At 44.0% G+C, this 16,120-nt stretch overlaps 1 protein-coding gene across 1 annotated transcript; it reads right to left on the reverse strand.

Moving 5' to 3' along the window:
* Positions 1-37: 37 nt before the first annotated feature.
* Positions 38-16,113, reverse strand: DESI1 (desumoylating isopeptidase 1). The gene is given in 7 exon segments (XM_071551865.1): positions 38-3,115; positions 4,228-4,350; positions 5,114-5,223; positions 5,853-5,922; positions 6,784-6,805; positions 15,844-16,042; positions 16,045-16,113. Coding segments are annotated over 7 exon segments (687 nt in total). The 3' UTR covers positions 38-3,021.
* Between the last annotated feature and the right edge of the window lie 7 nt (positions 16,114-16,120).

Raw genomic sequence — 16,120 nt, forward strand, 5'->3', positions numbered from 1 at the left:
GGGCAACTGCGTGGGCACATGCATTCAAACAGGAAGATTTGCTGAATTTCTTTTTATTGTAATAGAAAAAAAACACAAATAAATCAAAACATCACTTTCTGCCTAAAGACATTATTAACATTTTTAAAATGGCACAGGCGAGCCCCAGCAATACAAGACAGAATAGTAAGTGGGGACAAAAGGGTTCTGTTCCTGTTCAGGGGTTCAGTTTCCCTGCCCCTTTGTCAATCAGCTGGCTGAAGTTCGTCACCTATATACACTTACATACACTTCTCAGTCTAGTTTATATTCAACTGGGTGGAACACTGAGGGCACAGTCCTGCAATTTATGCATAACCATCTTTGGAGAAAATGGGTCCTAGGGGTCCTACAGGGTACGGGGGTCTTATTACCCAGTGAGACCAAGCAAACAGGATTCCGTCCTACAGATTTTTTGCGACGAAACACAAGAGTAGGTCCCATGCCCAGGAGACCCTCCCCCCCCGCCAGGAGCAACATGGCTGTTGCAAACAGTATATGGCTAATTGAAATGTTACCCAGTGACCTTAAAGTAGGAGCATTATTTCTATAAAGGGGCTGCTCAGGAGGGGAAAAGGCAGGTTGCAAAATGCATGGGGTGAATGTCTTCCTTTTCTTTCCTGTCCCCTGAGAGGATGTAAAGAGTCCTGAAGGAGGCAGCCAAGCAGAAATCAGGCTCAGGACGTCTGAAGTGGTGCACACATAGGGCATATCCTCATTGTGCAAGAGTGTGGGGCAGACACCATGGCACCAGCGCTTCTACCACAGGCAGCTGTGCCCGAAGTGATAGTTTGCTGAAAGTGAAGCAAGCACAGCTGTGCTGCTGCAGGTACCAAAGCAGCATACCTGTATCAGCTCGAGTATACCTGCTCAACTAAGGAAGCTCCAAGAACTAACATGATCTACAGCATTTTGAGGCACAGTCATGTGTGTATTAAGATGAAAGGCCGGTTACTGTTCACAGAATATGTATGGGAAAAGACTGGAGAGGATACACATACTAAACAGGAAAACTAAGCTATGGCTCAGCAGAAAACAAACACCAATCCTTCCTTCAGCAGTGTCAAAAGGCATTCATAAATGACTTATTATTGAGTACTTTCTGCAAACAGGACACTTAGAAGGGGAAATATCAAAAGCTTTTGTATAAAGCAATCTGTAGTAACTGCTACAGTTACCTCCAAGTCCAGTCCCTGAAATTAAATGCTTAAGGATCTGGGCTGCAGGGGCCACTGCTGTGCACTGAAAGCAGGTACACACAAAACTGCAGAAAGGGCTGCCTACCCTATTTCCATCTGTGCAGTGGCTCCACAAGGTGCAGGACAACAGAGTGTCTGACAGCCATGAAACTGCAGTTTTCCTCTATTCCAGCCCCTCAGACATACAAACTATTACAGTCCACACAGAGTAACAGTGCAAGAAACTTATCGAACCATATTATTCTGGGAGAAGGAACCCCACAGAGGAAAGACATCTCCTTTAGGTATGAAGAAAGTTTCCAGTGCAGGAAGTTTGAGATGTGGTACTGAACTTGCAGCAATACTTTTCACAATAAAGCACTGGACAAAGGGCTGTACATTTGCATAGATGCTTTTTCAGCAGCATCTGGGATGTGCAATTCCCAGTTATGGAGCATCAGCAATATTTTGGGGTTTGTCTGATGTCTTTTTTGAATTCCTTCCTAAATGTAACTGCTACAAAATTGTTCAGGAAAACAATGTATAGACATGCATGAAAAGAAAACAGTGTGCCTATTCTTTCATTCCCGTTCTTTTCCCACTGCAAATAATTGCAAAGGTACAAAAATCTTAAACTCGAAGATGCAGTATTGATACAATCTAAGGACAAGACTGCTTCTGCATGCTTCCCAAAAAACTCAGCTGCTCTGTGGAATAGCTTAATTTTACTCTTCCTCATCTTCTTTACATTTGGGGAGAACCTAGCACTTACTTATCTTAAGCAGAGCCCTCTCTGATGTGCTTGACTGCTCTGGAAAGGGCAGTAATACCAATGAAAGTTGGAACTCCTACTGTGTCTGAAACTGGATGTTGAAGGTGGAATTGGTCCTACTTATATCATCATGCAGTTGCCATGCCATTCCTGCCTTACTGTACTGTAACTCTGGGTTAGTAAGAAAAAAACCCTAAGAAAACACAGTTCTTATGCAAAGGTAAGTAGTTAACAAGGTTCTATCTGTTGATAAGCTTACATGCGAGAAAAGGAAACATTTCACTTCATTTTACTTTCACCTGAAATTTGTTTCTATCACTTCTTGTCATGAGATTCTGTTTTTTCAGCTGTTTCTTTCCCATAACTCTTGGATCTGGCATTACAAGGTTCTTGGTAACCTTCAGTTCCAGCCGCCCTCCCAGCACAGCAAGTTCCACCGAGTTTCAGCTTTCCAGTGTGACACTGACATATGGTTCAAATTCACCACCTTTCCTACACAGCTGTGCCACTGCAAGTGTTCTAGTCAGATGAGTTCAGCTTTTCTCTTGAGAAAATAACAATGCCAATGAAATACACTGAAGGCTAATCCTGGGACACCCTCACTTCGTAGGCTACCAATACTTCCTTTGCTTTTTCTTTGCTACAGACTTCAGCAAATACCCCCATAATACAGGCAGTGACAGGAGAAAGAGATGCAAGTCTGCAAGGGATGCCTAGGACATCCCCTGATTTACTTCAAGTTGTGTGATGGGCCCTTGATATCTCATGGAATGAATTCCCACTTACCAGCACAGGAGTTACGCAGAAAGTGTCAGCCTACTCAGACAAGACAGCCTTTATAAATTAGTATAATGCTATTAGAAATTATGGCAACCTTTTTGGTAGCATTGTCTTACATGCACCCTGATAAATCCTCTCCCTATGAAATTTTAAAACTTGTCTTGTAACTTCTTCATCATTAATTCTGATGGGAAATTATAAAATAGAAATCTGGTAGATTCATGTTTAAAAAGGAAGAGGCCTGGTGAGGCTGGGCACCCTGGGTCACTCCCGTTAGCTCTGTCCATTATGTCTGCTGAAAGTATTTCCTCCAGGTGGCTGGATCTGGATGGAGTCCAGGAGCGGCCTTAAAGCTTGTCCAAATGGTCTGAGAAAGTAAAGAAATAAACACCTCAGACAGTTTACTTGATTAACAACTGTTCCCATTTACTGCTCAAGCTCACTCACTTCCTAGAGTGCAATCAAACCAACACTGTAGAAGCAAATGTGAAGAACACACTTACACTACAAACTAAAACAAACTAATTTAACCTAATAGAGTTTACTGTTGGATAACGAAGGAACTTAAACTTGATTTAATGTAAGCTAGTTCTGAGTCCTAACATGCCTAGAATGCTAATGTGGTAATACTGTGTCTGAAACTAGCTTTCAGTAATTCATTCTACTTAAGTGTGCAAATGCAATGCCTGTTATGCAATTGCAGTGTTCCATTAAGTACATCAATACTGAGATCTGCCACAGGAATAGCCTCTAACTCCCTTAAAGACAATGGTTCAACACTCACAGAATAATTCCTGTTGCAATCTGTAGCACCTGTTTTGTCTTTCAATATGTCTTTCACTCTGTGACAGATTTTGGGAGATCAGATGTGGTAAGGTAAGAGCCCAGGGTAGAAGACACAAGTCTCCCACATAGCGTGCCCTACCATTGTTATCAGAAGTAAGACCTAAATAATAGAGCTCAAATCATTCCACGGGGATCCTCACTAGCTGAGAGTTTAAGTCCTGCCTGATAATTCAGATCAGCTTCTTTTTTTTAAATTTCTTCTTTTTCTCATCCCCTTTTTTCAGCCAGTCCCAGCTTTAAAACTGCAGCATTAATTTTAAATTTACATCTCCCCTGCCTCTTCACAAGCAAAACTGACACTTCGACTGCAATGATGGTGCTTAGAGGAAAAACCTTTAACAGATACTGGTTTCCAAAAAAACCTTGCATTTTTTTCCTGGAACTTTCTATGCTTGTCTGGTCACATATGAGAGACCATCACAAAATAACTAGTTTAACTTGTCAGAAGAACAACATTCTCCTGTGTTCTTTGTAACACCAGTGCCAGTTAGCACTTGTCATACAGTGTTGTGTTCAGATATATAGCATCTACTCCTTATTCCTCTAGACAGAGCCAGCAGAAACTGGTACTGCTCACTCTGTCATCAGCATTAGCATGAAGCAGCCATAGAGAGGAGGGACATCCATACTCACGTGGCAAGAACTTCAGATGGAAGGTCAGTGATGTAGGAAGGGATTTTTCTTCCTGTCAGAAACTGTGCCACTTCATTACTGAAAGTGTTGCAGTTATGTTCAAAGAGGTTATAAGACTCTCCTCTGTGCCACAGGAAATAAATCAAAACATACAGACTCAGCAATAAATCTTACAAGGAGAAAAACTTAAGACCCCTAATGAAGAACATCTCCTTACATTAGCACCCCCCACCGCCCCCAAAGAATTCTAAGGCAAATAGGTAAAATACAGACAACAACTCACCCGCAAATTCAATTGAATCAGAGTGGAAAATGAAATCTCTCTGCATCACTGACTTTAATACAACAGGTTTTGGGAAGGTAAGTGAGGTCAGGTTTCTTCACTTAAAACCACAGGAGTAATGAGAAATCACAGGAATTATTGACATTGAAATATAGCCAGAACACTAAATGATACAGTTTCCTTTTCTTGCAAGGAGCAGAGTAGACTTACTCAAGACCTTGCTTTTGCTCATGTGAAAGTTGGCAGCTTTACTACAGCACTTCACCTAAGACTCATGGGGCAAAGTGCTATTTACTGAGAGACATAATTTTCCCTGGAGATTCTCTCAAAGTCATTTCAGGCATTATTCAGTTTTACAAAAAGCAGTGTGCAAGACTTCCCAGAAGAATGCTTTCCTAGCCTAGCTCAAGGCTGGCACACCAGAGGGCTGCCTAGCTGGTAGCTCCTTGTGTATTGGTGCATCAGTTCCAGTCTCATATTTAAAGAATATCAAACAATACACCAAGCAGACAAAGCCTTTGTGAGCTGGTTTGGTTTCACAATACCTTCCTCCATTCTCCACTGTTTTGGTATGCAGATTTTCTACTACAAGCTGTTACTCACCGGAACATAGATTCCCCCAAAGAGGAAAGATATTCCAGAAAAATTTCTTCAGTGACTTCTGTGTTCCCCAGGTCAACAACTGTGTCTGGGGGGCCAAGAAGTGTCCCTCCCTGTAAAAATTAACAGCCAGAAGACAATGTCAAATGATCAGACTGACTTCTTTTGGAGGACTTTACTGAACAGAGCTACTGTGGCTTGTCCAAGCCCAAAAGGAGGACCTTTTGGTACGTTTGTCAAGCAAGAAGACCTGCTGGTCTTCCCTCTTCTGCACTCAAGAGAATGAGAACATGCAACTTTCATTTCAGCTCTGTTACATTTGGCTCTTTTGACTGAAAGCTCTAAGCTATGGAAAAATTCTGCTTTAGAACAACAGTCCATCCATTTTACCTCTCCAAGAACAGAATGGTCTGAGAAAGCATAATTTTTTTTAAAATCTTAAAAAGTCTGCATGTAAAACTTAGCAATACAGAGCTGGACTAGGTGTCACTCTGGCAATGCAGCTGCACTGTGTTCTGGACAGACAGACTGTACCAGAAGCAGCGATCCCCAACCTGTATTTAGTTGGGCTTAAACCCATTGTCCATGTTCCCTTTTCCTCAGGTGCCCTGGAAAACCATGGCAAGCAGCCGGCTTCAGCATGTCTGAATTTACAAGTCTCTTGCTGCTTTTCTATAAGACAGTAACACTAGCAATTCGTATCAAGTAACCCCATAAAAAATTATCAGCAAATTTAACTTACAGGTGCACAGCTGGAAATTCCTCCACTGCCATAGAAGAATTCATCCTTATGGACTATTATGGAGGTGTGCCTGCCACAGAGAACAAAAACCAGGTGAAACAAAGGCAAAAAGGAAATAGCCTAGCACATAAATCATTGGTAAATTTATGAGCCCAAGGACATCATGAAGGAAAAAACTGAAAGAAAAGGTAAGTGTGTTTCTGTGAGTACAAACAGGATCTGCTGGTACATGAATGGATATGGAAGCAACTATTATCTAGCCTACTGCAGTTGTGTAAGCAGCTGGAAAAGAACAGGCTTAGTTAGGAGCCGAGGCACGAGTCTCTCTGATATGGGCTGAGGGTGAAGTCACAGAGATAGAGAGACAAAGCTACCCTGCCACCACACCGACAGAACCATATGGTGGAAAGACAGAAGCTGGTCAGAGAACCACTGGAGGGATGGATTACTAGAGAGGAAAATGGATGGACAAAGGTTTGGAATTTTTATTGCCTCTCGATATCAAAATTCTTCATATGAACTATAGCAAACTGGAGGGTGTTTAGTAACCAAATGGAGACATGCTCTCATATGCCAAAGGCCTGATTCTGTAAGACCTTCTTCCCACCTACTCTTTTACCCTCATGTATAGTCATGCCCAGAATTACAAGACAAAGTACCTGGGACAAGGATAACATTCTACCTCAAAAAAGTGTACAGGTGCACTAACAACACTTTTTGCATGGAGTCCACTGAGCTTTGAATGGAGAGGTTTAACTAGAACCTGACTGTACATAATCTTACCATCTATCTGTATTCAGGAACAAGTGCCTTTGTCTCTCTTCCACAGTAAAATGTTCTCAAGATCTGAAGCATTTATCACCTATGATGAAAATGCTTCTTACACCACAGTGTTTGACACACATTATGCAATTCAAATCTAGTCACTTACCAGATGCCATCCAGCTGTTTCCCTGTATGCAGAGAAAAGAAGAGTTATTAGCAATGTATTTTCCAGATTTCAGCCTACTTTCTGTCAATCACTTAAGAATCATGATTATTATTTCACCATGACAGCAACAAAGATTTAATCCCAGAGTTGCTTCTAAAAAAACCTGTAATGTCTTTCAAATGAACTACTCCATCCACACTACTGTTGTACTTATCCCTTCTGGCATGCAGAGGTGGCAATGCCATTCTATCCTGCCAGTTCTTACCTTCCTTGGGTGCTTTTAAACAAACCAAGAAAGGACACCTTTTCCTAAAGTTAGAGTCTTCAGTCAGAACAAGAAAAGTTGAATTCAACACTGATTTCATAACTGCAGACAGTTGGCCAGCAGAGTGTATTCAGTTGCTTTTTCAGTAACTGATGAGAAATCTGACTTGAATATATGATCAGCGGTGATAGCCTCTACAATCTATCCCGTGGTTTCCTCCTTTCCTTCCCTCCTCCTGCCCTTAAAAATTAGCAGTTTAAGTTAGAACTGGAGTAAAAAAGTGCAGGGTTGAAATTTATACAAGTTATAAAACTCTGTTTAGTAGAGCACAGCAGCAACAACTTGCTTCAGGCACCACTAAACTGATAATATAATTGTGTCTTAGAGAAAAAGTCCCCTCTAAAATGTGTTTCCAGTTCCCTAGAAGTGGGAGACCTAAACCTCTCTGTGCTCAAGATAAACCTTCTTTCCGAAAGGTCACCAGCTGTTACTGCTCAAGGCTTAATTATTTTATCTGTTGTAACCTAAAAGCTTGGTCCCTGGTATTGTACCCCTTTGGGAGTGTGCAGGCAGTAACTGCATGCTGTGACAGATGTGCTGTAACTGTATTTTGCCAACAAGGTGCACAACACCCAGAAAAGCTGATTTAGAATAGAAAAACTGTGTGCACACTGACATCTGGTATTCTCTTGAACACAAGCATTAGATGGTGTGCTCCTCTGCCACAGGAAAAAACAATTACCAACACGTTGTTTCTGCTCAAGTCTGAAGCAAAACAGGTACCTGATTCAGACAAGGGTCATGCAAGACTGGAGGCAGGGAAAAGGCTTGTTAGGACAAGAGAGACACCAGCTGAAGCGAGCGCATGTAGTTTGAAGTAGGTGGACTGATCTGTCATTCCCATGGATCACAGCCAGACAGCAAACATATTCCCTGTCAACCCGTTGCACAGAAATGTAGGCATGGAGTAGTAGGATGAAGGCCAAAAGAGAGGAGCAATGAGAGAAGCAGAGCAGTGTGTTGTAGTATCTTAGGAGTATTTGTTGGCTCTGCAGTGTGTCCCACCGTTGTGCTCCTTGATTCTTCGGCCCTTTTCCCATACCTTCCCCACCAGAGGTTTCGCCTTGCTCTCTAGAGAGCTGCCACAACCCAGCAACACTGCAGGCTCATCAGCAACACGAGGCAGGGTTTGACTTCAGCGGTGCTGTGCTAATTTAGCAGCTGGCCTGTGATAGGCTGTACCTCTTGGTTTTGCATAGTTAGCATTCTGTGCATCTACAAACAAATAATTATACATTGGCTCACAATAAATAACTTTTCCACTAGAAACCTGAACTTTATCCTTCAGAGCAGAGAAACAAACAGTTTCAAAGGCAGCACATACTAGAATTGTGCCTCCCCTTTTGCACGCTAAACTGAAAGAGAACATCTTGCTATTTACTTTCAGACGCACTTGCAGCAAACAAGGATGAAAGGCTTTCTACAGAGTTGCCACTTTGTATGAGCTAGAATGTGTGTGCAGGTGAAAGAGTTACATCAGATCTGACAACTTCACAGGTGCTGCCAGGACCTGCTCATGCAGTTACATCACCTACTTGAAAGGATCATCGCAGCAAAGGCTACACCCCTACACTGGGCTGCTCGGGCAAGACTGCAGCCAGCAGCTCAAGAGAGGTGACTCTGTCCCCCTCTGACACTTGTGAGACCACATCTGGAGTGTTGTGCTCCCTTTTGGATCCCCACAGCACAGAAGACACTGACATACCAGGCTGGAGCACACACTGTATTGAAGAGGAGCTGAGAAAACCGGTTTGTTCATCCTCAAGAAAAGGCCAAGAGTCCTTATTCCTGTCCACAAGTACCTAATGAGTATGGAGGAAAGGGAGCAAAGGGACTCTTGCTCTACTCAGAGATGCACAGTGAAAGGCAACAGGTGCCAGCTGGAAAATAGGAAAATTCAGTAAGAAGCAGGAAAGAAAATTACCATGAAGGTGGTCAAATGCTAGGACAGAGGTCCAGAAAGCATATGGGGTTTTGATCCTTGAAGATACTCAGAACTCAGCTGCCCAGAGCCCTAAACAATCTGTTCTCATCAACTCTACCTTGAGCAGGACCTCCTGAGGTCCCTTTTCACCAAAGCAATTGTCTGTACGAAAAAAACCCAAACCAGAATTCAGGAAGTAGACTTTGCATTGGACTGCAATCCAATCCTTACTGCTACACATGAAATCTGTAGCAGTCCACAGGCAGCAAGTGCCAGGCAATAACAGAACAGCTTTTGGCAAGTGAAGCTGCCTGTCTTCACAAGGCAGGTCTGTCTGAAGCTCCTCAGTGGGGTCAGTTTGTGCCAAGCACTGGTTTGAAGATCTTAATGAAGCTGCAGACCTGCCATTTTTGCTTGGCTCCTGTAAGTCATTAACCAAGCTGGCATTATGCAAAACATGTGCCAGATCTGCAGCACTGATAACAATAAGGCATCCATAGTAGCTCTCCAGCCTGCTGCAAACAAACTAAAATCCCTTTCTAGTGTGCTTGGTCAGAGGCAGTGCAACTGTCTCCAAAAACAACACTGTTGGGGAATCTCATGCCTAAGGAACCTGCCATTACTGGCCACATCACCCAGAGACATCCGAGACCAAGAACTTTTGGTATGCTTATGCAGTATCCCAGGCTTCAGAGCTGGCTGTTGTCATCTCAACTCCAAACTGACCCACAGGGGAATACATCAATGCCCACCAGCTCCTGAAGTACTTGGGCAGCTCCCTTTCCAGCTGTTCAGCAAGAATCTCAATGTTGTTTCTCTGTTGCATATGAGAAATTATATACAAACCTTCATGGCCACAGTCATCTTGCTCCTCAAGTTTCATCTGTGATGGGGTTTCTCCTCTATGACTCTTCTTGCCCTTCTTCCAGACTCAGACACTGCATAGAACAGGTGACAGCTCACCACCACTGCCACTCCTGACAAGCTCAGATAAAGCCATCAGGGCAGCCTGCACTAAGGAGTTATATCTTGCTTTCTGCTCGACGTTGCCCACTATATACAAAATATACTGCCCATTGCCTCTGAAGGCTTGATACACACAACACCTCGACAGCATGACTAAGCAAGGATACAGTACTGCTCTAAGTGCTAAGGCACAAGTTGCCTTACAGCAACACTTTCCAGTAAAACTGCTTCTGGCAGCACTGTCCAGCTTAAAACAAAGTTCAGGATTGCCATGAACTTCCCCAAAGAATCTGACAGTGCAACAGGGCTTGTGTCCTGTAGTCACGTGAGCAGTCTAGAAGAAGGGATTGCAAATACTGTCTGGGACACCGGCAGACATCAGGACATTTCATGCTCTTCCACTCCTTGCCACAACACTGCAAACTTCCTGCAGTGTGGGTAGAACTGTCTGTTGGTACTGCCACCAACACCATTTACTCATAACCTGAGGCTGTCTTTAACTATACAGAAAAGTCTGGTTCTCCAGTAATTTCCGCTGGAGCTGCAAAAGCCTTTGCAGCCTTAAATTGCAGGTGTTACCTTTCACTCAGTGATAACAGTAAAGCTAATCCAAAGGATGCATATGCTCATAATGCAGAACAGGAATGCCCTGATGGGATGTTACTCTTCTGGGCATCTGCTGTATCTGAAGGGAGAATGTCAGGAGGATGGAACCAGGCTCTTCTCAGCGGTGCCAAGCAATAGGACAAGAAGCAATGGGCAGAAACTGATACACAGGAAGTTCCACCTGAATACGAGGAAGACCTTCTTTACTGTGCAGGTGACTGAGCACTGGAGCAGATCGTCCAGAGAGGCTGTGGAGTCTCCCTCACTGGAGATATTCAGGAAACACCTGGACACAATCCTGTGCAATTCACTCCAGGATGACCCTGCATGGCAGGAAGGCTGGACAAGATGACCCACTTCCAACCTTACCCATTCTGTGATTCTGTTCATCCAGGTGAAATAGGGAAACAGCAAGGTATTAAAGAGTTTAAATATTTCAAGGGACAGAGGGCTGTTGAGCAAGAAAGGTTGTTGCAAATTTGGAAGTACACAATCACACAACAGTTAGGGCACATGGCCAAGTTATCAGGTTACCAACTCTCCCACAGAAATTGCCCATGTGCAAGCTCAGCCTGAGGTGAATGGGAAGCAAATCAACTTAGTTCGATCTGCTTCCGTTCCACGCTAATGCAAGTCAAGCTGCCTTGTTTGTGTCACAGACCACAAACATGGACATGAAAAGTTACTGTGTTATACCTGTGAGAGTTTAGGGTGATAGCATGTCAGTCTTTGGAAACTTGATCATTAAGTCCTCTGGGGTTTTTTTTGTTTGTTTGTTTGTGAGGATTTTTGGTTTGGTTTGTTTGGGTTTGGTTTTATTAACTTTTTTTTTATTTGCTTCTATGGCTTTTTCCTGAAAATACTCACTAGAACCTGGGAGGGGAGGCCAATTCAGCATAGATCTGTGTGCTTAAGCATCTCAAACACTCAGCTTGTTTCAATAAAGCAGAGTATCATCTGGCAAGTGAACAAGGTTTTTGTATTTGCTATTTATTTATAACATTCATAGCTAAAATACTTTCATGGTGCTTATGTGAGCCAGAAACTTATGAGAAAAATATAACATTCAAATGCATTAAACAATTCCAGGACCCTCAGCTTAGTCACAGGAATGTGGAGAATGAAGGAGTTAGATTTGTTTGTTGTACAGCTGATTCAGGAGACTGCAGTTGGTTGGATACAGGGGTATTTGAAAGAAGCAAGCAAGCCCATATAATTTTAGAATACAATTAAACGGGATTACTTCCATGCTTGGATTTATCTGGAAGGCCAAGCACAAGGGAGATTAGATGCATACCAATCTGTTTTACCATCACAGTAATTTGTTAACCTTGAGGGCCAAATAATGTAGATTATTCCTGTGCACTTTTAAGTATCAAATGAAAGTGGCATTTGTATACTGATCCAAATTATTAGACTGAAGGGCAGAAAAGTTCCAAGGTATGAAGGAAGGAATTGTATATTCAGGTGGGTATCAAGTTTACTCCATTCAGAGTTTAGACCACCCAACCCTCAGTGCAAGAACAATGCCTCTTGAGCTGTAAAGCAGAGAAATACTAGGAAACTCAGTATTTTAACAACAAATCTTTGCTCTGCAATGGATATTCAAGCCCAAGAAGACCATGACAGACTCTAAAAAAAGTAGTGGACTGGTCTCCTGTGGAATTGAAAGCAATACAATTTGGTCAACCAGCATGGGTACTTCTAGCAGTGCATTGCTTTGCATATTGTTGTAATTTCCTCAGGACAATCCATTAAGATTCCTGCCTTTTTTTGAATTGATAATTACTCTAATTAGTGAAGCACTTTCTCCTATGTGCTACCCAGGGTGCTCAAACAAAGCAAAAAAACCCAAAACCCAACAGAGAGAGAGGAGCCTGCTCCAATTCCCTTCTCATTGGGATGCCTGTAGAGACCAAGAAATAGGCTGGACTGGGGGAGGGTAATGCACTTGAGTTTCATGAAATCCCTAGCAAATGCTTGGAGCAAAGCTGATGGAATCTCATGCTGAAGCAATTCAAAGTTGTTCAGAACAGATGGAGGAGAGGCAGAGAACTGTGCTGGGCCTGGAAAGAAGGAACAAAGCAGAAGGTACCTCCATTCAGCAGTTACCTTTTGCTCCAATTCCCTCTGGGCTGTTAAGTCCCTGCAGCTGAGTGCACCACTTAAGAGATTTCAACCAATACATGCTCCCAGTCAATTCCACATTAGTTTATACTACACTGAGCCAAAGCTGCTGTAGTTAACGAAGCTCCTGGCCTATTCCATGAGTCACATGACCAATGCCCTCAATTAGAAGACAGGGGAACTTTCAGAGATGCAAAACATTTTTGTTTAAGCCCATGATGCAATAGGATTTTAATATTCCTTAAAGACCTCTCTGTCTTTGAGCACCTACTTCAAAATCAGCACTGCAAGCTTAACTATTCTCTTTTCTTCTTTACCCTCTTCAGAATCAGGTGGATTAAGTTTTCTGTCTGGAAAATAGAATTTTATTGCATTCAGGTTAACATTTCTAATAATTAGATCATAGTTGGACAGACAAATGTAGTCACAGACTGAAAGTGGGGGAGAAAGAGGGAAAAGTGCCTGTGGAGAAATTGCATTTTGAGCAACATAAAAATTAAAATGTGCTGCTTTTGATAGAAAGGGCAGAACTACAATACTTGGTCATGTATACTTCAGAATAGAAACATTCACTGAAAAATTACAGGAAACTTACAGAAAAGTAAGAAGAATAAAAGCAGTCTGGGTAGAAAAAGAGTAAACTTGCCAAGAAAAATGAAGATGTGTCCAAGGAACGTGACTAAGTCACTTCCAAGCCTGTACAGCTCTGCCTTCCAGGTTCATCATTCAATGGCAATGGAGAGGACTGATACTGAAAGAGTTAGTGTAACATTCAGTAATGAGAGCTGATCCTTGAATGCTCTGCTGACATAATCCACAGTACCTCTGGATCCCACCAGCACAACTGGAGACACTGTGTAGTGATGCTCTCCCAGTGGTCAATCCCGTAAAACAGGATTCATCCCCCTCTGGCAAGGGGATCTGTGCTGCTGTTTCAGAGCCTGCTAGAAATTGATTTTAGCACAATTACAGTATTTGTTGCTTTTCTCTCTAAAACATGCGTATTTCAATATAGGCAATGTTCCAGAATCATCACTCAAAGCAAAAGCATTGTTTCAAACTTGGCATCAATGGAAAGTACCATAAGTAGAGATGACAAACGTTTAGCACTAAATTCTTTAACAAATGCTCTCCTCTTCAATTTTGTTGACTTTCCCTGAAGACCTACAGTTTATGAACATCAGTGAGGAAACAACTGGAAAAAAAAGCTACTGACCATCCTAAAGTTGATATACAGAGAAATAACAACAGTTTCTGCTGTTCTTCAAGAATAAGAAAGGTCTACATGTCAGGCAAGAGGAGTATTCTCTCCATCACTTTGCTCTTGCAAAGGTTTCCAAAATCCCTTGGAGATAAGACAAAGCTGAGTGTAAACACAGAGAAGACATTTAACTTAGAAAGAGACAGAGAGAGAAAGAGAGAGGAAGGAAATCATGTCACTGGACCCCATAATCCCAAATACTGTGTGTGCACTGTCACTGTGACCACGCAGGCCCAGTTGGCACCGTTCCACAAACACGTCTGAACTCGGTTAGTTATCAGGCAGCACTAGCGAGCACTTCCCCAATTACTGAAAGAAGTGCTCAGGTTTTTAACTTTCCCTTTCCATTGCTCAGGCTCCTAGAAACTTAGCACTAAAGTGTTATCACAAGCATAAAGCTTCAAGTTGTTGTTTGGATAGCACAGAAAGCACCAAAAATGAAGTCATGGACAAAGTGTTTTACTGTGGAAATTCAGAAAGCTGCAAGAACCTGAGATTTACTTTGTGGCTAAGAAGAGAGCTGAAAAGCCTTTGCTTGACCTGTGTGAAGATTGACATGGAGATACATATAGTGACCACCTATTTCTGTTGAAGTCTTTGCTTGGACCAACACTTTGAAATAAGACTAGTTAAATTCTGCTCAGCTCAAACACGGGTAAATCCTGCACATGTGTAATCTGTATCTTGTAACTCTAACCACAAGATAAAACATGGCTATTATGACCTAACAGGTGAAAAGTTACTGGCCTAAAGGCTATAACAGAAGCCACTCTGACCACACAAAAAGTTTTGAGGTTATGCAGTGCAAGAACCACACATCTCCCAAGGCTGTTGCTGCTGCCTGGCTAACAGTGAACATCACAGACAACCTCTGTCATATTTTTTTCCCAACTTTGCAAGCCTATCGTTGACATGCATGAAATCTCATGCCAAGAGTTATCTGGACTTTCATTTTAAGCTTGCAGGAAAGCACAGAATCTCTTCAAAGGGCAGATGAGCAAAGTGCCAACAAACTGTAAAACAAGATTACACAGAGCCATCTGTTCAGACACTGAGCCTATTGAGAAGTCTTTTCCTACACAGACTGCTGGTCTGACACGGGCCAGAGTCTACACGTAACAGGTATAAAACACTCTCTGGTTGCATTCCTAATTCACACTTCCGAAACTTCAAGCAAAACCCAAGTTCGCTTCGTGTCCCAAGTCCAAGGTTCAGTTGGAAATGCACACTTTCTTCACAAGACATAGAGCAGACTCCTACAAACTCTCTGAAGGAAGAGCGGATGGCTGCACGTCCCCAACCCAGTCCGGACTCGCCACAATATGGAGCCGCTTGAACTCTATAACCTTGTAAACAGCAGGCGCCTTTGCTCCAGCTCAGCCTTCCTGCCGGGACGCCACAGCAGCCGGGCTGTTGGGAGCTGAGCTGTCCCTCCCTTCAGGAGCTAAGGAACACTTTTAATTCGCCTTTAGCAAACACCACCAGCGCAGCGCCAACGGGCAGACAGACGGGGGCGAAGCGGCCGGACCCAGCGTGGCTGGAGCTGCCGCACTGGCCAAGCTGGTCCCGCTGACAGCGGGCACGGGGCAGTTGCAGCCAACCCCGCCGAGTTCCCCCGCTCCGGGCCCCCCCGCACATCCCGAGGCGTGCTGCCCCCGCCGCAGGGAGCCGATCCCGGCGGGCCGCTCCCTCGGAGCGCGATGCCGGGCGGGGATCGCCACCGCGGCGCCGCAGGCGGCGGGTTCGGTCCCGTTTGCGGGCGCGGCGGGGCCGGGCCGGGCCGGGCCGCGCCGGTTGGTGGGGCCGCGAGGGGCCGGGGCGGGAGGCGCCGGTGCCCCGCCGCGCTCTTACCCAGCATGAGGGGGCTGAGGCGCCGGGCCATGCCCTTGGACAGGTCGTACACATAGAGCTTCACGGGGTGCAGCGCCAGCGGCTCCTCCATGGGGGCGCGGGCGCGGCCGCCGGGCAGCAACTGGAGCCCTTGCAAACAAGGTGGAACGGCCCTTCCCTCCAGACAGCGGAGGAGAACAGGGGAAAAGGCGGCGGCGCCGGTGCCGGGTGAGGCGGCACCAGCCGTGAGGTGACAGACGGGGCGGAAGGGGAGATGCTGCCCATGCGCATGCGCAGC

The sequence above is a fragment of the Pithys albifrons genome, chromosome 3 (assembly GCF_047495875.1).
Source record: "Pithys albifrons albifrons isolate INPA30051 chromosome 3, PitAlb_v1, whole genome shotgun sequence".
Taxonomy (NCBI): Eukaryota; Metazoa; Chordata; class Aves; order Passeriformes; family Thamnophilidae; genus Pithys; species Pithys albifrons.